The 21,910-nt window shown below is 33.9% G+C and overlaps 3 protein-coding genes across 4 annotated transcripts; 2 read left to right on the top strand and 1 right to left on the bottom strand.

Annotated features, from left to right (window-relative positions):
* Nucleotides 1–2,800: 2,800 nt before the first annotated feature.
* Nucleotides 2,801–15,513, bottom strand: LOC107460903 (isoamylase 3, chloroplastic). Its single transcript, XM_016079327.3, has 24 exons — nucleotides 15,017–15,513; nucleotides 14,863–14,926; nucleotides 14,686–14,754; nucleotides 13,604–13,761; nucleotides 12,843–12,936; nucleotides 12,189–12,425; nucleotides 11,872–11,976; nucleotides 10,836–10,940; nucleotides 10,378–10,512; nucleotides 10,165–10,251; nucleotides 9,511–9,562; nucleotides 9,180–9,243; nucleotides 8,331–8,430; nucleotides 7,314–7,414; nucleotides 6,354–6,405; nucleotides 6,042–6,104; nucleotides 5,563–5,652; nucleotides 5,411–5,483; nucleotides 4,688–4,767; nucleotides 4,075–4,179; nucleotides 3,896–3,994; nucleotides 3,738–3,799; nucleotides 3,414–3,522; nucleotides 2,801–3,248 (listed from the first exon to the last, which is right to left on the bottom strand). Exons 1-24 carry the CDS (start codon nucleotides 15,151–15,153, stop codon nucleotides 3,102–3,104), a joined length of 2,388 nt encoding a protein of 795 aa, XP_015934813.1. The 5' UTR covers nucleotides 15,154–15,513; the 3' UTR covers nucleotides 2,801–3,101.
* A 195-nt stretch (nucleotides 15,514–15,708) lies between these two features.
* On the top strand, nucleotides 15,709–19,081 carry LOC107460902 (uncharacterized). Of its 2 annotated transcripts, none has more exons than XM_016079326.3 (5): nucleotides 15,709–15,831; nucleotides 16,325–16,371; nucleotides 16,454–16,609; nucleotides 17,547–17,611; nucleotides 18,801–19,081. In XM_016079326.3, exons 3-5 carry the CDS (start codon nucleotides 16,465–16,467, stop codon nucleotides 18,867–18,869), a joined length of 279 nt encoding a protein of 92 aa, XP_015934812.1. In that variant the 5' UTR covers nucleotides 15,709–15,831; nucleotides 16,325–16,371; nucleotides 16,454–16,464; the 3' UTR covers nucleotides 18,870–19,081. The 2 variants fall into 2 exon arrangements, with proteins under 2 accessions (XP_015934812.1, XP_020984494.1); XM_021128835.2 differs by having other exon boundaries at nucleotides 15,751–15,831; nucleotides 16,460–16,609.
* A 1,717-nt stretch (nucleotides 19,082–20,798) lies between these two features.
* LOC107460897 (uncharacterized) lies at nucleotides 20,799–21,905 on the top strand. Its single transcript, XM_016079323.3, has one exon. It carries the CDS (start codon nucleotides 21,101–21,103, stop codon nucleotides 21,680–21,682), a length of 582 nt encoding a protein of 193 aa, XP_015934809.1. The 5' UTR covers nucleotides 20,799–21,100; the 3' UTR covers nucleotides 21,683–21,905.
* The last annotated feature ends 5 nt before the right edge of the window (nucleotides 21,906–21,910 follow it).

The raw sequence follows: 21,910 nt of genomic DNA, 5'->3' as shown, positions 1-21,910 counted from the left end.
ACACCTGTTCCACCTTTTTCCTTCATCCAACAGCATCTCAAGACCCACCTTTTGCCCAACTCTTTTTTTTTCCAATTCATTAACACTCTCATACACTTTAAAAAAAGTTCATTAAAAAATTTGCATTAATAAATAAGAAAATAAAAGCAGAGCAGAATTTAAAAAAAAAGGAAAAAGGAAAAAGGAAATTAGTAAAGCCAGCTGTGGATGGCCCGTGTTAACAGAGCCACAAAACACGACAAGAATTTGTTGCTTCCTTTCTTCATTAGTTGCTACCTCTTCCTTTGTTTACTCAGATCAGATCCTCTGTGTCTCGCGCACGCACTCACTCCTATATACTAAAAACAATACATCGCTCTATCTTCCGATAATGAAGGATTTTATTTGCGACCATCGGAACAGATCGGTAGCATAAACAAACACAAATTAAATTAGATATGTAAATAATAAAATAATATATAATAACGACGATCCACCATGAATAAAATGCTAATAATAATAATAATAATAATGATAGTCTAAAGTGAATGAAGCTATCCAAATCATTCAAACCCTACAACAGAAGATCTCGAACATATCACTGTCATCAACGTCCATGACTAAACACAAATCATAATCAAAATATTAAATACTAAAAAAATATTTTAAAAAAACTAATGTCCAATAATAATGTATCTAACTCGAACTGAACATAATCTCGAACTGAATAACAGTAACACTAACAAGAACCATGCCCTAACCATACACAGAAGCTAAGGTTTCAGATCTACATCACAAGCATGATAACTGCGGCGGCGACCACAGATCCGGCGACGGAGACTGTGCGGAGTGGAGCGGCGCTCTTAGTAGTGGAAGAACCGGGGGCGCCGGCGGCCGGTGGAAGGCCAATGGAGGGGCCGTTAGCTGCGGTGTGGAGGTGGCGGTGGGAGGAGCAGCCTTGGGAGACGGAGAGGTTTTAGGGGTGGCGCGTGGAGCGTGAGCGGGTGCTTGTGATGGGGCTTGACCGACACAGACGGTAGCCAGTAAGGCGGCAAGGAGGAAGAAAGCAAGGCGAGACATTATTAAAGTAAGTTGAGAGAACAATAATAAGAAGAAAGAATGGAGAGAGAGAGAGAGAGAGAAAGAAGGTTTGAGGGTTTAGAGCGTGAAGAAGAAAAAGGGAGAGTTGGTGGGAGGGGGTATATATATGTGAGATGAGAGAGTGAAGGAAAGGGCCTTTGGAGTTTGGACTTGGAACACTAGCAAGCAAGAGAGTGCAAGACTCTTGCCTTTTTATGTTTGGTGTGTGGCTACAATTTTATTTTTCTTCTTCAGTCTTAACCGTGTCAACCTTGATTAACTGAAAGTCCAAAAAAGTCCCAGTCAAATTCCCAATCCTAATCAAATCAAACTCGTGTTTCAATTTATTTAAATTTTGAAAAACGGATTCTCGTCGCTTTTAATTTTCTTGTCAAATATTATTACTCTTGACAATATTAATCAAAATAAAGCATTAAAAAGATTGAATCCCTTATAAATGCGTTGGACGTATAAGATTTTAATTTATAGTTGACTAGTTGTCATGGCATGAGTATTTATATGATATGTGGTTAAATATGTATATTATTAATTAAAATTAATTATCTTTAAAACTTTAAAAAATTGAAAAGGAATTTCAAATCATTGATCAGGTCAATCTGTGATTTATGGAAATGGAATAGAGGATAACAATGGATATAGTGAACAATGATTTAAAAAAAAGGTAAATTTGAAATTAAAAATTAGATTTTTAATTTAATTGAATATTATTATCAGATTTTAAAATTTGAAAACATTAGGATTAGCATCAAAACCATTATGTCGCTGCAAAGGTTTTGACACTGTCATTCTCTTACCGTCATAACAGGTTTTCTTCCAATTCAAATACAATGAATGGTTAAAAATTTTGAATTATTGAATGCAATTTTTTTGTTAGATAATTTGGGTGAATTTTTTTTTAACTCTATTGAATCAAATTTCCAATCTATTATTCACGCTGTTTGAATTTTCTATCGTCTACTTAGCGGAACCAAATTAAAATTTGTACACATTATTTTATTTTTATAGCTATCTATAAACTATATTTATAGACAAAAGTAAAACTAAATGACAATAAAACAATAAAAAAATATATTATTAATCAATTTAAATTAAATTAAATTTATCCATAGCTTATTCAAATAAACAACTATCTAATTTATATTTTAGTGATAGAATTTTAAATTACTTATTTAAAATAGTAATGGTGTTCGTAGATCTGCAAATCCAAGATATTTATATTTTATGAAATATTTTTATTTAGTAAATTATGTTTGAAATTTTATTTTTTATAAACAAAAGATAAAGCTTTATCATATTTTTTATAAACAGAAGGAAGAAGAAGAGGAAGAGGAAGAGGAAGAGGAAGAGGAAGCACGGAGAAAGAAGAAGAAGAAAAAGAGGCACAAAAAAACGTGAAACGACGTAAATATAAATGATTTGTATGACTTGTATTGAAAATCACTTGTACGTGGAGAATTATTCGTAAATTAAATCCATATAACTCCTGAACTAACTCCAGGGAGAAGAAGTCCAATATTTCTAAATTGCTGCCAAGAGAATTATTAAAATTGTCTCTAGTATTTCATTAAAAGGAATTAATTGATAGATAATAGAACAAGGAAGGAATTAAGTTCGGAACATTTTTTAGCTTTAGCGTCGTGGACTACTTAGACTACATTAAATAATAGAATGAATCTTATTTAATTAACTCAAGTCAATCTCGCAAATCGCAATATAAATATACGCAAGAAAATAGATATAGATTGATAACAACATTTATTGAACTCGATCATCTGAACATCTTAACATCTTAACCTGACTTTCTATTATAACCTGACTCTATATAATGCTAAATCCTGTAAATCATATTAGTTCAAGATTTGCAGTCTTATTACTATTCTTCGTCTTTTCTTTTCTTCTATTTTACTTTTTCTTTTTCTCGGGTGCCTATACATCCGGCCTTTATATAATACAAAATATAAATCTCAGATCAAGCTTATGAACCATTTCAGTATCTGAGATACGTCTATGTTAATCACATTTTATTGTACAATTGTGAGAGGGGGATTCTCCAATGAAAACTTGGCCTCAAGAAGAATGGAGGAGTATGGTGCAATGTTGTAGGTATTTCCTTTGCAGGGGAGACCATCAAGGTTAAAGTCATCGGGAGAGACAAGATTAGTATCCACCTGCATTCGCGTCAAGAATTCAACTTAACATGAGTATAAAATTTATAAGGAAACAATTTGCTGGCAATGGCATCCTCTAAAAAAAGTTGATGTTAGTGCTGAACACAAATTTCATGCTAAAATCTTATTTGGATGCGTACTAAAAGGAGGAGAATTGAAACTTACCACACGAAACCAGCTCCTCTTAGTTGGAGGTGTTGGAAGCATAACCTCAACAAAGAAGTCATGAGCATTAAATGCCAAATAGATGTCTCCTCCACTGTTGTCATGAAGACTGTATACACACGCAATGCACAGAGAAAATGCAAAGCAATTAATGTCAGGTCATTCAGTCATTGTCTTTTTTAGTATTAGATTCGAAGTACATTCCAAGACCAAGATGTAGTTTCCAGCAACACTGTTTAGATTCATTGTGTAAAAGCACTACAAAAAATTCTTCCAGGATTTACCAATCCCAATTCCTTATCAAAGATGTACATATATTCTTACGTGAATGCAAGAAATTTGCTTTCATAGTTGTCCCAATTGTGTTCATGCCACGTGATGTCAGTCTGCCAAGAAAAAAGAGTTCCATAAGCACAAATGAGGGTGTGTGCTACCATAAGATTTGCAGCATTAGTTTACATAACGTGAAGCAAACAGATCACCTTGCTGAGAAAATTTTCATGACTGAATACTTTATGTGCATGCCGGTACTCTATAACTTTGGAGAAAAACCTAAAGTGGTCATTCTTCCGCGCATCCAACTATTGAAAAAAATATTATGCTGTCAGTAAATAGTCAGTAAGAAACTGTCAAAAGTGAAATCGGCAGGTTATAGACTTGCCTGATCCCACAAGAAATTATTAATAGAAGAATCATGCCCATAACTATTGTTATTTCCATAGCGAGTGTGGCCATACTCGTCTCCCATTAGCATCATAGGTGTGCCCTGCAGTCATTACAAAATTCTAAAATTCCTACTTTGCCTTGAGTGGTAGCATAATGCAAATCAATAAAATCATACCACATCATCTCGAATTTTACTTTATAAAACAAAATAAGTTGAAAAGGTAATATAGTGCTATGACCTGAAATCCTGAATTACATATACTGTCTGAGAAACCCATGGTTTACATTTGGTGATTAACTTCTTTAAACATTTTTACATTTGGCACAATGTCCTAATTAACAAAATTGAAGGCAGGTTATTGCATTTTATATCTCTATAGTTTATATGTATATCAAGACATGCAACTGGGAAAGATGTGGAAATTTGGGAAAGAGCTCCTCTAAAGTAGGTTTGTCTTTAAGACTTATGTGAGAGAATATTCACTTTCTTCCTTTAAAGACATGCTGACTTCAGAAGAGTTATATACAAACAAAATGATTACAGAATTTCAAGCACTATTTTCTGCTAATAAACAACTGAAATATGACTAACTAGTTGGTATGTGAACCTGAGATATCATCAATGCCAAATGGAAGTTTTTCATTTGTCGTGAACGTAAAGCTTTTATGCTAGCATCATCAGTTTCCCCTGTCAAACAAATAGTTTTTTCCAGTAAAATGATAATAATTAAATAGGCAGACTTATACAGCAAACCAAATATTGCTCACTTATCAGAATTCAATTCCTTTCTCAAAAATGTCTACACAAAATGAGAAAGAAATAGGGAAGAGAAGCAATCCCAAAACAAATCAATGAGATAATCAGTTTGGTACTCAAAATGTGTGTGTGATGACGAACAAAATACAAGTTCCAACAATTGCTACCAATGACTGCAACATGGTTGCATATCAAGGACATCCATGCTTCAGAAAACAATTAAAATAACACTGCATTTTACAAACTAGTGATGATAAAATATGAAGCCTGTTGTGTCATAGTTGGATAAACTTCATTGATTTTTTTAGGTGGGGAGTTACAAGGAGAGCCAAAGGCCCAGAAAAACAAAAATCTAGGAACCATGGATCACACGGGGTGAACTTCAGTCATTATGGCATGCACTACTTGTGACTCGTAAGTGTTCTTCAGACATCCAGATTGTAGTACTATTATTAGTCTTGGGTTTCATGTTATACAATTATATCATTCTATATGCTGGAATAATTAATCTAAAAGAAAAAAGGCCATTGTAAAAGAAAGAAGCAAAGGTAAACAGTGTAGTGCAAGAAGCTACCTTCAAAACCACAGTTCCAACTAAAATTGTCATTGCTTCCATCCATTCCACCTTCGCCATTGGCTTCATTGTGCTATGAAACCAACAACCAAGTAAGGTGCCAAAATTTTGATAAACAGTGGATATTTGACTAGAATTAGGAGGGTTGGTACCTTGCAATTGTATGACACAAGATCATACAAGGTAAACCCATCGTGTGCAATAACAAAGTTAATACTATGATATGGTCTACGGTTGTTCACCTGTAAGACAAACAAATGCAGATGGGAACATTATTATAGAATTATTCATATAGCAATTTTAGAAACTGAAGTGCTGGATATGGTAGTTTGACTGTTTAATAAGTTTGACTGTTCAATGGAGCAATCAGTTTGATGAGTGCAAGAAAAATCCTTAAGTTTGATGACCCTTGTGATGAGCATGTGAAAAATGGCCAACTTAGGGACTCAGGGTACATGTGTTAATGTAAACTACTGTGAGTCAAAAGTAATTCCCATTAGTTTAATCTAATATTCTGCCACATAAGTTCAACTTCATAAGTCAGAGATATAATACCATTCTCAAAACACTCTCAATAGCATAAGCTTTAGAAGAGTTGGTCTTTGACAGGGAATATAGTAGTGATGCTTACTTTATAAAGATCAGAAGATCCAGCAACCCGAGTTGCAAAACTCCCCTTCATACCAGCATCACCCTAGAACATTTTCAAAGGAAGAAAATAAATTAGCAATAAATTAAACAGTTCATAAGTCAAATCATAGAATATAGCAAAGACAAGCAGTAGTCCCATCTGATTATTTACGTAGTTTCTTGTTTCTCATATAACATTATAGAATGGGTAGTTCTGTTTGCCTAAACTACCTATTGCAAATCATACCATTAAAGGTCAGGTAATTTGAGGGTCTAAATTAGGTTTCTTTTTTCTTTCCCTCTTAAAAATTACCTTGAAAAATTTCCGCAAATCATCACGGTATTTCCCATTCCATTCAGCCCATCTATGTCAAAGAAAAATAGTCAATAGAGGAAACAGGTTTTCTATTTTAACAATAAATGAATCTCTCTAGAGCAGAACCCCGTTCCAAGAATGTATGTGGATATTGTCCTTGAAATACTCTTTTGTGTTCTAAACAAAACCATATTTATGCAGTTCAGATGAAGATTTTGGCCATTGGAACAGATTACATGATGCTGAAGTGATCATTTCATGCTGAAGGGTAGAACTTAAAACAACTAACATGTCATGCAACCGTTGGTGAATTCAATTGCAGAATCAGAATAATAATTCTCAAATATCATTATAGCAAGCCACTGAATTCAATATCAATAACTAAACTAGAAACCTAAACACAATGTCAAGATTAAAACAAAAAAAGTCATGAAGGCTTCATATGTGGAATGTTGTGTATTGTTTGCTTCCAACTATAAAAACGAGTGAAATTGATATTTATTTATGAAACAGTAGAGCCAACCTCCTTACAACAGAAGAGGTCGACCTTTGAGATTCTTCAAAACAAGTAATTATGAAAAACATACTACAGGACAATGGGAGACCTGTGGCCTCCCTCTCTAATTCTCACTTAGTACTTGTTGTCTACCTCCACACTTCCTCTTTCCACTTTTACATTCACATTTCACACCCCAAGTTCCATCCCTAGCGAAATCAACATTCAATGATGCTTCTTAGGCATGAATCTTCCAGTTACTTTCACATTATGTCCTCCTTATTCTCATGCGAAAATCCTCCATCACATCCTTTTTTTGTAGCATAAGCATTATAAATGGAAGTCTAAAATCACCCAAGCATGTAGTTCATCAACTTTCATGATTTGTGGATTGTATTAAAGAGTATTCTTAGAATGATCATACATACTTAAACAGTAAAAGTTCTAAGAAAATAAATTACCGATCCCAATTTGGGAAACTTCCAACAAGATAAAGACCTCCACAGTCCCAAGGCTCTGCAATAATTTTACATCTCGATAAGACTGCATCTTTAGCAATTGCCTGCAAAAGAATAAAACTGATAGGATCAATTAATTATAAAATAAAATTTGGGCCAGTTTCCTAGCCGAGATAGAGAATAACTAGCACTCAATGATGTCTTCAAATTTAGAAACTGTAGAAGTGTTTAAAACCAAAGTACCAAACCAACAAAACTAACCAAGAACTTCTGAAACTCAACTACATCCAACTATGTCTCTCAGTTTCGGTTGGTAGCTCAGCTCCCATTGGTTTCTAAACAATTCATTCAATTAGACCGGGTTTTGAAATAATCTGGAGGTCTTCTTTTCTACCTGTTTACAAGTTTAGCATGATAAAGAGGTGAAATCGTGCTCAAATCCTTACCCGACTTTTTTATATAGTGCTCTTCATGCCTGTACCCAAATCCCAGTAGCAGATTCTAAGCGGGTAAAGCTGCAAATTCGTCTGGCATTGAATTAACAGTCTTTCCTGCTATTGCTTTGAATGTTATTAATGTGTTGTGACAAAATCTGAAGTCTTAATTTATCATTTGAATAACCATTAACCAAAGAGGTTATCTGTTTATACTTACATAAGCTACAGGAACTCTTTATATGCCTAAAATCCCTTGAACCAGACCGATCTAAATTGAATGTTACGGTTTAGATTCATTCAATTAGATACAACATGTGAGTTTAGTTTCATCAGCCCTGTAGTTTGCTAATTACATTGGTTCAACGCTAAGAATCATGTACCCTGACAGAAAACTACAACATTGGCAAATCTAGTATGTCCAGAATTTTGTGTTGCTTTTATGTCTAACAAAATGTCCATAGCTTGTCAGGCATCCTTTTCAGATAATATGTGAAATAGTGAAATGGTTGAACCAAATTTATGAACTTCATACCAGCATTCAAGAAAATGCCCATCATATCTATATTCTAGGATATAAATTTACCCTAATCAGAGGGGGAGCGTTAAGGGGGGAACCATCAGTTCCTCGACAAAGGACACTTGCAAGATCAAATCGAAATCCATCCACATGATATTCAGTGACCCTACAATAAAGTGAAACCGAAAAAGAGAATTGATGATGCTAATTAGTTACATAAGCAAACAGAATAAATAGAATTTACAGAACAGAAAATAATGCTTCCACAAATAGAAAATTAAAAAGAAAAATTATGACTAGTTTTGAATTATTAGTACTGCTAATGGCATCACAAAAGATGAGTTGTTAATATAGGTACTATTGCCTATAATGTAGGTTTAGCAATTTTAGGACCATCAATGATTGGGGAACATGGATCCATTGGCAACTCCTTTGGAAAAATTGTGGAATAGTATTTCTTTCCTGTATTTCAAATACTCTCATTGTGTAAATATTCCATTCGAAAAAGATAAAATTCAAAACAATTGGGAATTTTCGGGAATTGGATGCAATTATTAGTTCATGATCCGAGTAAAAGCACCAAAAATGCTCACAAAATTTTAAAGCACTAAAGATAGGTAAACATTACAAGATTCCCATAGAGGCAAACTGATGTTATGGATTAATGCTTGGCTAGAAAAGAATCATGGCAAAAGCATAAGGGCAAACAAGTATAATGTTAATGTTTTATAGAACATCATGAGCAACTGAACATGTAATGGATTAAGAAACCACAAAAATTGTATACTCTAAAGTATCAAGCCTGTTTGAGATAAATGAATAGGGAGTTGTTCTTAGATGAAATGAACTAAATTGATCAAGATACACACAACTGGCCAGTGTATAAATATCATATTTTATGCAAGTAGTCCATACCAGTGTCTTAGGCTGTCAAGGATGAGCTCCATGACCACAGGATGGTTACAATTCAATGTATTTCCTGAAGAAAAATATTCACTCCAAGTGAGAGTACTTATATTGATATAGGTCTAGTATTACTAGATGAGATCACCTACATAAACCAAATGATGCATACTAAAATTTAGCTGCTAGCAATTAAATCAAAGGGAGCTGTTTATTCTCAAAATAGTGAAAGGAGAAAAAGTATTGCATAACAAATATCCTCAACACTCGAGAAAAATGTGGAACAGGTAATACATTGAATTGTTGATATAAAATTTTGATAGTAAGACGAAGATAAACTTACCACAGCCAGAGTAGTTCAGTAGTTGACCATCATTGTCCAACATGTAGTAAACCTGTAGAAAAGAAGAAATTTTAGAAGAGTAAAAGCAAATCAACAATCTATATAACTAAACAAACATTGGCTGATTAGTGAATAGATAATACCAAAGACAAAAGGACAACTTGAGAAGGAAACTAAGCAGGAAATGCCTTTGTAATTTGTAGCAATGTAAATTGTAGTTCTAAGATCGTGCACAACTACTACATTTCAAAGGCCACTAAATCCATGTACTGCTTATGTCAAGAATTTGAATCAACCGGATACCTTACCTCCTAACTCTGTCGCATGGATGGTATTAAACATATTATCTGATATTATTACTTACACGGATCTTATTGTCACCACTACATTTTTCATTAATATACATAATGCTACATTTCTAGATCATTTCTTTTCTTGTATACACCTTGTTTTCAACCTGTGTACAATTATTACGCTATGCTATTTGGAGTCTTATAAAGTAAACTTCCTTAATTCCTTTTCCTTTATCCTAAAAAATAAAAGATGATTAAAAAAAAAGGAAAGCCAAATTTATAAGAACGCCCGACCATAATGTATGGTATTGCAGGTATACCAATGCACAAATAACACACTTTGCCAAAAAAATAGAATTACCTTATTATCTATACCACGAAATGAAGTAGTGTAAGGATTAGGATCATCTGCCTCATTAGTATGATTATAGACAACATCCAAAATAACCTAAGTGTGAATAAGATTTATTGCAAGTGAGATATAAGATATGAGATGTTATAAAATAAGGTAGAAAAGCAAAACAATATAAAGTAGGTTACACTCCAAACTCAAGTCAGTGGAATTCAAAGTTACCTCTATGCCAGCAGAATGTAAAGCTTTAACCATTAACTTGAATTCCCGGGAAGCATTAACTGGTCCTCCACCAGCACTAGCATAGCGACTCATAGGGGAAAAGAAATTTATTGTTGAATAACCCCATGTATTGATCTTGAAAAGCAAAAAAATAACAATGAACTGTCAGTACAACTGTATAAGCCACATAATATGTCAAATTCATATACACTGTCACTTAACATATCACAAACCCTATTTGCTTTTCAGATTTCTGCACCAGCTGAATGAGAATGAAAACATAGTTATTCTACCTACATGTGTGTTTATGCTATTACATATTTCTTCAGAATTCATGGGTAGACTACCAGACAGAAGAGTGTTATTTGTCTACTGGGACTCAAAAATACACTGTAAATAATGAAGGGCTTCCACACAAAACTATGCCGCAAATAATAGATCATGATACTTTATATTACCATGTGATCTCTGGGGTTTGGTCGTCTTTGGAACTCCATTTCGTCAAACTCAAAGACAGGTAGCAACTCCACTGCATTGATACCAAGCTCTAGAAGGTGTGGGATCTTAGAGATGAGAAAAAGATCAAGTTAAAATGACAAGGAAATAAATATTTTTACAAAGGATATAATAAAGCATAAGCAGCATTATTTCCTAAACTTGGAGACACCAGGTAACAATATAGGTCTAGTTTCAAATTTGAGCTTGTTTTAAATTTCAAGCAATTTTAAATTTGGACAGAGAAAATAATATAGGTCTAGTTTCATCACAATTCTTTGTATCGCAATTTAAGTGTTAAAAACAACTGCCTTTTCACTCGTTTAATAAAAGGCTGAACAGAACTCTAGGATCTAAGTTATTCACATTTTTCAATACGCAGACATTTTCATATATGGTGTTTAAATATTTGTTGAACCATGGTTGTACAAAATATTGGCTAAATAACAAGAATTTATTATGATGTCATTATAACTCTTTAGGAACTTTCAACTGAAAATCTTAAAAGGGGTCTGCCTTCTATTACTTTAAAGTGCTAGATAACTTCCACATTTCATTGGAAAATTAATATGTTGCCTATATTCAAATCCACACCATTGTCGGTGACATTTTCTAGAGGACCCAAAGGAGAACTTCCCACAGATTTAATCATACTATGTACAACATAAATACGTTGTTAGTGTATACTGGAAACCAAGCAATGAGCACTAAAATTAAGGGCGAGTCTAGTAATATGAAAAAACACGTTTAATATGTGTCCATTTTTAACACTACACTATAGCAAATGCTATGTGTGCCAAGCTTCTTGTTACAAATATATTCAACCCAGATCCTCCAAGTATGTAACTCTTAACACTTCTTATATTTTTTTGACACTAGGTTTCATTTGGTCAAACTTGAGGGCAGGCTTTACTTACAGAAATGGAAGATTTTAAAACATATGAACATAGCATTGCGTCAAATTCACCTTAAGAATATAAAGAATAACACAAATATTACCTTCTCAATCACGCCAAGATAGCTACCACGAATGTTATTTTCCAGCCCACTAGATTCATCACTTGTAAATGCACGGACATTCATCTCATATATAACAAGATCTTTCTGCAAGTGCATCAGTGAAGCATATTGAGAATCAAAGCAAACATTATACATCATTCAACCAGGAAGACAAAATGAGCAGTAAAATTTAAACTACTAGACAACAGCTTTAAACCAGCTTATATGAAGCCTTAATACAAGGACAATAATGTGATAAGTATCGTTTAGGAGCAACAATAGACATTTATGCAGTCAAAAGACCCAAAAGACCAAACCTCAGGAATATTTGGAAGCTTGCAATTTTCTCCCCAGTCAAAAGGTAAGCTGTCAAAATCATATGTGCCGAGAAACTTAAACAACTTCATGCTAATGTCCCCAAAATATCGCCGACCTTCTATTAGTTTTGCATAAGGATCAACAAGCACAATGTTGCTGTCAAATCGATGCCCCTTACCCCAGTCTTGAGGCCCATCTATGCGATATCCATACAGAACATTGCTCCGAGGCAGATCCTGAGCATTGAAAAGAAAAAAATATATATTAAAATCAAAATTGAACTTTGGTAAAAAGGAAGAAGTAAAAATGTATATCACGCAGCTAGCAGCAACAATAGTCCAATATGCATCACCATTCAACACCAACATATATCACACACAAACCAGCCGATGTCAGCATCCAAACATAAAAGCCATTTAATTCCCTACATCACAGTCAACACTTTGTGAGGAAACAGTGCAGTTATAATAAATTTCAGACTTATCTGTTTATTCTGACTAAAACACTGTAACAGGGAAAATATTGCATATTAGTACAATATTAGGAATACTATTTTGATTATTGCATTATTGCTATATTTTTAAGGTTGCGATTTTAACCAAAAACAAGGCAAAGCTGAGTTTAGCTTCTCAGGCAGTTGCTAGAAGATATACCTCAATGCAAATGTGCCAAACGTCCCCTGTTTTGTTTAAATGAGGATCCAAAGCCAATTCTATCATGCCACCATCCAGTGCATCCATGCTTCCACTAAAAATTAAAATAATAAAAAAGTATGTAAGACAACTATATGTTTCATGACTATATTAACCTTTTGCATAGATTGGTAAATTGAATAGATGGTATGAAGGATGAGAAAGACAGCCTCTACTCGTAAAAAATTTACAGATCTTGAATGACAGGGATCTTCGTCAAAATTTGACACAAAAGACAAGGAACTAAAACTACATTTGACTGAGAGCAAGAAAAAATGAATTGTACAGAAATGGTCAATGAGCTATCACACCTTGTGAATACACTTGATCCAGAAGCCTAAAACTCTGACAAGAATAATATCCTAGGTTTTAACATTCACTTATGTTGCTCCTCATCATAAGGCCATGCCAAAAAAACCTAACCCAAGAAACAATGTGAAACCGTTCTCAAGATATATCTCAGTCTAGAATTCACAGCTCAAGAGCTTGCAGCTTTCAAAATTGATGTGAAAATCAGTGCAAGTCTTGAATCCTTATTAATAAGGTTCTTTCTTCACGTTTTATTTTTTGAGCAGATTTAGAAAGTCGCTAATCATTGAAACAAATTGCAGTTTGAGAAAAGAAAGACTCCTGAGAATTTGAACAAAGTACATTTTTTATTTTTAAATTTGATTCATGCACTGGGAAGAGTGAACTAATGATGCAAAAAGAATCTAATTTACCTCTCAGGAGGGACTAAACAAAGTGTGACAGCAGTTGCATGCTGTGAAAAAATAGCAAAATTGATCCCATTGTCAACTTCTGATACACCCAATGGAAATGCCTGGCCTGGAAAGGTTTTCCATGATGGTCTGCTCTCAATCACTTGTAAGGCTTCTTCCTGAAATTGCAAAGTGAAGCATTTTGATGACATTAATCACAGTAAATCTATATTACACCATAACAGTGGCATAGTTTATTTCTCTTTTTTTATGTTGGTAGGTAGGGGTTGGGTTGGGACTAGGGAGTGGAGGAGTAAGTAAGAAAACGTAAAATCTTGTTGATCTTGTTGATGATGGTGATTTTTCTTTTTGATATTTTTTCGTCTGCACCATGGTAGGGCAACTTTGCAGCATGTCTCCCATCATTGGATTTCTCCTTTACAGCAAGGGACTTGAGTTTAACAACAAACAACTATATTACTAAACTCCAGGTTATTTGCACTGCAGTTGCAATAGATAGCAAACAACTTCATCTCAAAAGCCATTACCGTTTCATTCTCCAGATATGACAATAAATTGCATATCCAATAATTTGTTTGAAAATAAAAAAAGCTCACTAGTTCATGAAGAGACAATAAATAAAATTCCTTGCAGTTGCACAACCTAGCATCTTAATTGCTAACCATCTAAGTTTTCATTTTGTTTTCTCTTTTAATTAATATTTTCTCCCCTCATATCTGATGTTAAAAGAGCCCTGTTGGTGATGATCACCAATCATATACCAAAAGTGGTAGTCTGTATGTATGGCTCTAGGTATCATAGATTTTTTTTTTTTTTCAAGTTTCATTCGATGAGGATTCAGATTAAATGGGGAAAATATATCCAGGTTAGCTCCAAGACTTCACAATTGAAGACAAATCAATGAATGCTAGCAAACCAGCATTTGATAGTGATAGTGATATTGAGTTGCATGACCTACTAATATATCAGTTTGCATTCCATGTTTATCCAATTGTTATTACAATCATTCTGTTCGTTTTTGTAAGAACCAGAAACTCTTTAATCTTTTATAAAAAGCCTGTAACGCAAAAAGGCGCACACACCTCAGTTACACCCTCTGTTGAACGAGCACCGTGAGCATTACTTGTCCTAAGCTTGCCACTGTTCCTTCCCTAACCAATGCCAAAGTTCCAGTCAAAATTCCACAAACAGCTATCTATATATGATGAGAAATTGAGAATACACACACACATTAGCAGCGGAATACTTGATCGCATTACCTCGTTGAAAACTCCACCAGTGCTATTTGATTTGCTTCCCGAAGCTTGCGTGTTCAATTTCAATCTAATCAGATCCACGAGCAATAAATAAGTAGATAGAAAAATGTAAATCCAGGAACAAAAGCATAAGAATAATTAAGATGTGCAATAGTACCCGAAGTGACCGGAGAAGGAGTTTCCGGCGAATGAAGTGCGGGAGGCGTTGATGCCGCCAGAAAGTGAGGAAGCGAAGAGTGTGGAGTGAGCGGTGGTGGCAGCTCTTGAGCCGCAGAGCAAAGGCTGGTGAAGCATCGAGGTGATGATTGAGAGAGAGTGATTGGAATAATGGAATTGTTTCGGTGTTATTCTATTTATTATTGTAGAAATAAATATAAATTTATAAAAAATAATGGTGATGAGGAATTGGGAGTGGAGAGTGGAAGAGGAGCGTGGGACTGTGTTGCATCTGCATATTTTAAAAGCAGTTAGTGAGGCAGCTGGTTCAAGGGGATGGGACAATCATATATTCATATTCATCAAATCAAGCCTTTCATTAATCACAGGACAACTTCATTTTTGTGCAATTTTTGGCTGCTTCAACAAGTGTTGATTAGATTTCTTATGTAATTTTCCTTCTCTTCTTACATTATTAGGACTAATTATTATGTTTTTCTGCGTGTTTTCCTTTCTCTTCTTCCAGAATTATGATAAGTATATTCTCCATTATTCTCCATTATTTTTTTTATTTTGGTTCGCAAATTTTATTGAATCTCGTGCTACAACTTTAGATTAAAAAAAGCAGCACTGCGAATTTCATGTACGTCACGTGTGCTTGGATTAATTTGTAAACAAAAGTAATTAGAACCCGCCACAGTGTCACTTCTTCTCCCTCACTCCAGCATTTCTCGTCTCAGTCTGCCGCCGCCGCTGTTCTTCCCTTCCTCGTGCCGGCCGTCGTGTATTTTCCTATCCTACGCCTTCCCTTCACTGGTTCGTATTCTTCTCTTTTTTGTTCCTGTCTGTTTTTTTCTTTTACCTTTTCTTTTTCTTTTCCCCATTTTTCTGCTTTTTAGTTGCTTTTGTTCCTTTGCTTCTGTTAATTTTGGTCTCTTCACTGCGAACTTTTGCTTCCATCGTCCGTTCCTTCTAATGCTCCTGTAACTTCGCTTCTGTTGCTTCTATAGTTCTGTTATTTGATTGGTTGTTGCTGCTGCTATGTTGTGGCTTATGAGTTATGAAATTCTTGATTTGGTATGTTAATTCTTGTTAATGTTATGTTATGAGCTTATTGATTTGGTATGGTTGCTGCTGCTGCTGTGAAAAAGATGTTATTACTGTGATAATGACCTTGGTTGATGGTTTTGAATTTTTACCTGAGAGCATGTTTGTGTTTTTGTGTGTTTATTCATGATTTTATATGTTATTTTAGAAAAATACAAATTCTTAACTAGGGGAAAATAAACTCTCAATGTGAATTGTGCAGCTCCCCAACAGGGACAAAACAAGAGTTTGAATTGTTCCCAATCTCAGGTATGTATTTTTCTCTGTTTTGTTCTGCTATTCCTTGTGTATGCAATTATCTTTTTCATGTGTTATCTTCATTATTGAAAAGGAGAAGAAAAGATGCCTCTAGGGCTGATTCTAGGCATAGGAAGAGCTTTTCGAAGGAAGAGGACTTCTTCATTGGACATTCTATCATCAAAACGTGCTCCACGAGGTTACTACAAGGGCAAGAACTGCAAGCCTACTGGTTTCCATACCCGTAAAGGTACAGTTTACTTTAAAATTTTCTTAATTTCGTCTTAGCCTTTATAAATGTTATCTTTTGTCCACGTCCACGGATGTCAGAATCGACAATATGGGTTCCTGCTCTCCGAAGCCACTTTGATTTATTCTTCCTTCATTTCAATTGTCATTGTTTGTTCTTTTAAAAAATTTATGAATTAGATGACCCAGATTCGTGTTATTTTGTTTCTTAATCCTTTTCACTCTCTACAGTCTCATAAGAATCGCTATACCTTCCCTTTGCTGTTATTGTTTGTTTATACAATTTGAAAGCTTCTTAATTCTTGTGAAATGAATGAATTAAATTTTTATTTTGTGTGAAATTTTTTCCTTTCTTTGATATCGATGTATAACTTGGGAACCTTTTTTCATTTTTTATCATAATTTTATGTTTCTATGACTTTGATTTGCTGATGGCTGCTTGCCATGAAATAATGCTCAATTCTTCACGTGATAGTTTGAGGGATTGTAGTTTACTCAGCTGCCAGCTCAGTCAGTTAGAATTAGTAGTAGTTAGAAGCTGTTTAGTTAGTTATACTAGATGAATATTTAGACTTAGCTAAGTGTAACTCATACATGTATATTAGCATAACCTGATAATACAGTGACTGTGCATTGATTCATTTTATCGTTTTTACCCTTCTTGTCACTCTTAGCTTGCTTTCTCTCTCGTTCTCTAACTTTATCACAAGCTTTCGTGATACCTATACTGCATTTAGAAAGTTTGGCTCTGTCATGACTCTAGATTCATTACTGAACTTTTAGTTGGAGAGATCAGTCATATGCTTATTAGTATCCATCAACTTTTTTGGTTTTCTTTTTTCATAAATATATTTGCTACTTTCTACAGTTATTGTCAATAGTTCATTTTTTTTCCTTTTTGCCTGTCAAGTTGAATGTAAATTTGCACTTTGTTGCAGGTGGGTATGTGGTGGTGCAAGAAAAATTGCCAAACTATATAGTCCCTGATTTGACAGATTTTAAGGTTTGAATTGTACACCCAGTTTGCATTTTCACTGGTGTTTTGTTAATCCTTTTGTTTTCAACATGATTACAAATTTGCAATGCTGAGATAAGTTCCCATGGAAAATTTTGTGCCAAGAGATGGTTCTCCTGGTGGCTACGAGGGAAAAGAAAATGAAGATATCTGGGGAAGGAAGGGTAAAGGAAGGAGGGGGTTAGAGAATTTCATTTCATTGATTAGGGAGTTTAAAACCCTCATTGTTGGGGAACTCCAAAGTAGCATTTGTTTCTTATCTTAGGACAAAAAGGATGGAGACTGAGGTAGCTGTAAAGGAAGGAACACTAGAGATGCATATTTGCCTTCCATTCGTTCGGGTAGTACAGAAATTTGCTTAAAAACTTCCCACGAGTCAAGACATGTCTCGTGTCTCTATTTTAAAGTATACAAGTTATCTTAAAATTTGTCTCGACACAGAGACAACATTAAGCTTTTGTCAAGACATGTATTTGTCCCCAATATTTTTTTATCACCTCTGTTTTTATGACAAGAACCAAATGCTACTTAAATATAAGTATGGTTTATAAAGGGGCTAGTAAAAGCTCTAAAGTGCCTGTTAGCGTTATCACTCTAATAAATCTCGGAAAACAAGGATAAGTGCTCTTGAAGTCTCTTCCTTTTCTCCATTCCCCCTCAAAAGCATAACTCTCAAACAGTCAAACAAGTACTAGTAGATAATTTGACATTGTTTCTTTGTTAAGCTCTTTAATTCTTCTATCTTTAAGCTTCTCTAGTATATCATTATTTATGTTTCTTCAGCTTCCTTCGCCCTTAGCTTAGGTGCATCCCGATACATAGTAGCTTTGTGTGAGTGGCTTTAATAGTTAATAGTTTTGGGACTAACATGGAACAGTTGGTCAAACAATGGCTGGTTGAGCCTAATAGTAATATTATAGGCAACATTAGGATCCACAATGGCAATAAGTATTCTTGTGATGTGGTAATACCGTTAAATTGTGTTGTGTGATCTCTTTTATCATAGTAGTACATTTTTTACTTCCATAGACATTTTTTCCAGCTTAAAATGTCTGACTATGGTTTCATCACTTCATTGATTATTTCCTTTTATGAATGATCAAAACCATAATCTCTCACTGATGAATTTTAGTCCATAACTGTCAGTGCTCATTAGCATCATTCTTTCTTTATGCAGCTCAAACCATATGTATCTCAATGTCCTAGAGATGTCAAGACCTCAGAGGCTTCTGCATTGACTAAGTAAACCAAATGGAGTAGTGTAAGGTGGTTTCTTTGTAACACTGCAGACTATTTCTTTGGAGAAGAGTTGGTAGAAATAGCCCTTCGTTTGAATGGTCATGCTTTTGTGATTATTACATTTGCTGTATTGACTGGCCCAAAATATCTGTTATGTGACAATGATACTACACGACTTAGACTATCAAAACCATTAATAAATTTTTGCTGTTATTTTCCTATGGTTTCTTTGGTATTACTGTACTTCTGGGTAAAAGCGAATCAACTCAACTCAGCATGGCAACGCATGAATTTACATATTGCATTTATATGGATTTGAATTTCCACAAAGCCAGAAAATTGAGACGCATGGAGAGATAATGACTCGTAAAGGGTCAAGAAGCAAATTTTACCAGACCATAAAAATTTTTTGTCATCCCGTTATGTCATAAGTATTCTGAAAGTGATTTAATGTTATTCTTTATCTTTAAATTTGTCAAAAGTTTTGATAAAGTTCTGAGTGCTTTTTAAATTAATGGATAAACAAATTAAAAGTAACCATAAGGGCAGAAAAAACACATTTAAAATGAGATTTTTTTAAGCTGAAAAACAAGACTATAGATAAAGTATTTCATAAGAAATCGTGATTATGATGTATTTTATTAGTTTAAATATAGTCATACTGTTATTATTATCTTACTTCTCTAACAAATTCATTTTACCAAAAGATATACCACAAAAAATTTTAGGTAATTAATATTTTTTATATTTAACTCATTTTTAATTAAAAATACTTATCTTTAACATTTTTCGTGTACGGAGTCCTTGAAGCGTGACCGGTCAACAATAAGAAATTAAGAATTGCTTAGAGGTTAGCTTGGTGGATTCGAGTGCTGTTATTGTTTAAGAGCTTTTTGGTGGAAAGCAATATATAAAGAATAAGAATAATCATATATCATATTGGCAATAAAATACGGTTGATATATTTAATAAATAAAGTTACGCCTTAATTTTTAAGCTTATCCAATTTACCACAAAGAAATAAACAATAAAAGCTTATCTTTTCATAATTAAGGTGTTAAATACATTATTGACGAAGGTTTAATAAATTTCAGAATGTTTTGATTTTGAGACACCAATAATTATTAAACTCGTCTAAATTTCAACATAATAACAAAAATGAAAAATAATAACACATTTTTTAAGTATATTTGATGTGTTAAAAAAATTATGTAAAAGAACAAATTAAAATTCTTAAAATTGCGTATTAAATTAAATATAATCAATTAATAATTTTAAAAAAAAAAACAAAGAATATACAATTACTTTTCATGGAATTAGGAAAGTACAGTTGTCACATATCACACAATGTATAAGACATGGCAACGTACCATTGGTTGTACTGAAAGTAACCAGTGAACCACTCTTCCCAGCCAGTACCACTGTCTCAGTGGGCCCCAACCAAACTTATTCTTTATATTTTTGTTGGTGATTTTAAAAAAATAAACAACAACTAAAAAAAATAAACAAAAAACTATTTAAGAAAGATAATTCTGCTAAATATTATTTTTAAATTTTTTTTAAGACAACGAAAATTCTACTTGGGAGAAAGAATCTTCATTACAATTTTTACCATGATATTTATTATTATATTTGTATCTTTTAGAATTAACTAAAGATCAATACGTCATTTTTAGGACATGATATTTCAAATTTTTAACATTAAAAGATCAATAAACTCAGAATAATCTTATAAATTATTGACAATAATAAAAATATTCACACCGTCTGTCAAATATAATATCTCTTTTTTTATATTTAAAAAAAAAGAGAAAGATTAATAAAATAAATAAATAAAGAAATTACCTGAGAAGCCAAAATCTATTGTCTTTCCTTTTCATCCCCAGTAGTCAACAACATTACAAATTTACACTCACCACCAAAATACAAAACGACTACGTTTCAGTCGTTTACCAGCACGGTTGCTTTGATTTTGTCCACGCCGCCCAAGCCTTTTGCGTTTTCCACATACTCAACAATCAGCGCATCAAAACCGTCAACTTAAAACACGTGTCCTGATCCAAACCGTCCAATTAATTCCAAGTCCATTTTTTTAGTCCTGTCAAAAAGAACCATTTTGGAGGAAGCTCCCATGAACTATCATGGAAAGTGAAACACACCATCGTCACCACCACCAGCACCACCACATTCATTCATGTATAAAAATGTAGGAAGAGCGATGAAGCTTTTGTTGCAAAAATGGCGAGCTTCAACCTCAAAAGAGTACTTACCAGTAACAAGCAGAAGAAGAACAATAATAACGAACGAGATGATTTTGGAAGATTCAAACCAGGTGGCGGTGGTTGCAAGAAGCATCCGAAACACCACCAATCCCCCGGCGTGTGCTCTCTCTGTTTGAACGATAGGCTTCTTCAACTTTCTTCTTCTTCTAGCGCTTCTGTTATTGGCGGCGGTTCTTCTTGTTCTTCTTCTGTTTCTTCTTTGTCCTCGTATTATTCTTCTTCTTCAGCTTCTTCCTGTGCTTCTCCCGTATCGCGTCATTTTCCTCTTACTTCTGAAGGAAAACGAAGCTCTACACTTTCGATCTTTCTGTTGAGTGGTGCCAAGCATAACAATAATAATGGACTTCTCAAGAGTAGGTCAATGGCGGTTGATCATGATTATCATCGTCGAAGCAAGAAGAAGAGTGGATTTTGGTCCAAGTTGCTTCCTTCTAAGAGCAAGAGAATAAATACAATGGAGGAAAAAGACGCTAACAAGGTGGTGGTGCTTCGTTCTAGTTCTATGAGAGAAACAACGGTCACCGTAGCTACCTCATGAACATTATTATTATTCTTTTTTTTTTCTTTCTTTTATGAATTATTTTCGGTAGATTTTTCATTTTTGGTTTTTTATTCTTAGGTTTTCAAATTTCTTCTACTTTTCTTTCTTTAATTTCCTTCCAAAAAAAAAAAGGAAATAGAGATCAGATCTTGTATTGCATGCATTATAAGCAATCAGCTGAGCATGTGTATTATAATTATATTCGATCTGTACATAACTATATAT

The sequence above is a fragment of the Arachis duranensis genome, chromosome 8 (assembly GCF_000817695.3).
Source record: "Arachis duranensis cultivar V14167 chromosome 8, aradu.V14167.gnm2.J7QH, whole genome shotgun sequence".
Taxonomy (NCBI): domain Eukaryota; kingdom Viridiplantae; phylum Streptophyta; class Magnoliopsida; order Fabales; family Fabaceae; genus Arachis; species Arachis duranensis.
This window is presented reverse-complemented; position numbering and strand designations above follow the sequence as displayed.

Bases quoted from the DNA above. Each gene is read 5' to 3' on its own strand.
- LOC107460897 (XM_016079323.3), top strand. From the start codon at position 21,101: ATGGCGAGCTTCAACCTCAAAAGAGTACTTACCAGTAACAAGCAGAAG.
- LOC107460902 (XM_016079326.3), top strand. From the start codon at position 16,465: ATGCCTCTAGGGCTGATTCTAGGCATAGGAAGAGCTTTTCGAAGGAAG. The intron at 16,610-17,546 runs GTACAGTTTACT...ACTTTGTTGCAG, and splicing joins TGGTTTCCATACCCGTAAAG to GTGGGTATGTGGTGGTGCAA. The intron at 17,612-18,800 runs GTTTGAATTGTA...TTCTTTATGCAG, and splicing joins CTGATTTGACAGATTTTAAG to CTCAAACCATATGTATCTCA.
- LOC107460903 (XM_016079327.3), bottom strand. From the start codon at position 15,153: ATGCTTCACCAGCCTTTGCTCTGCGGCTCAAGAGCTGCCACCACCGCT. The intron at 6,406-7,313 runs GTAATTTATTTT...TCTTTGACATAG, and splicing joins AGTTTCCCAAATTGGGATCG to ATGGGCTGAATGGAATGGGA. The intron at 3,995-4,074 runs GCAAGTCTATAA...TTTTTTCAATAG, and splicing joins ATAATTTCTTGTGGGATCAG to TTGGATGCGCGGAAGAATGA.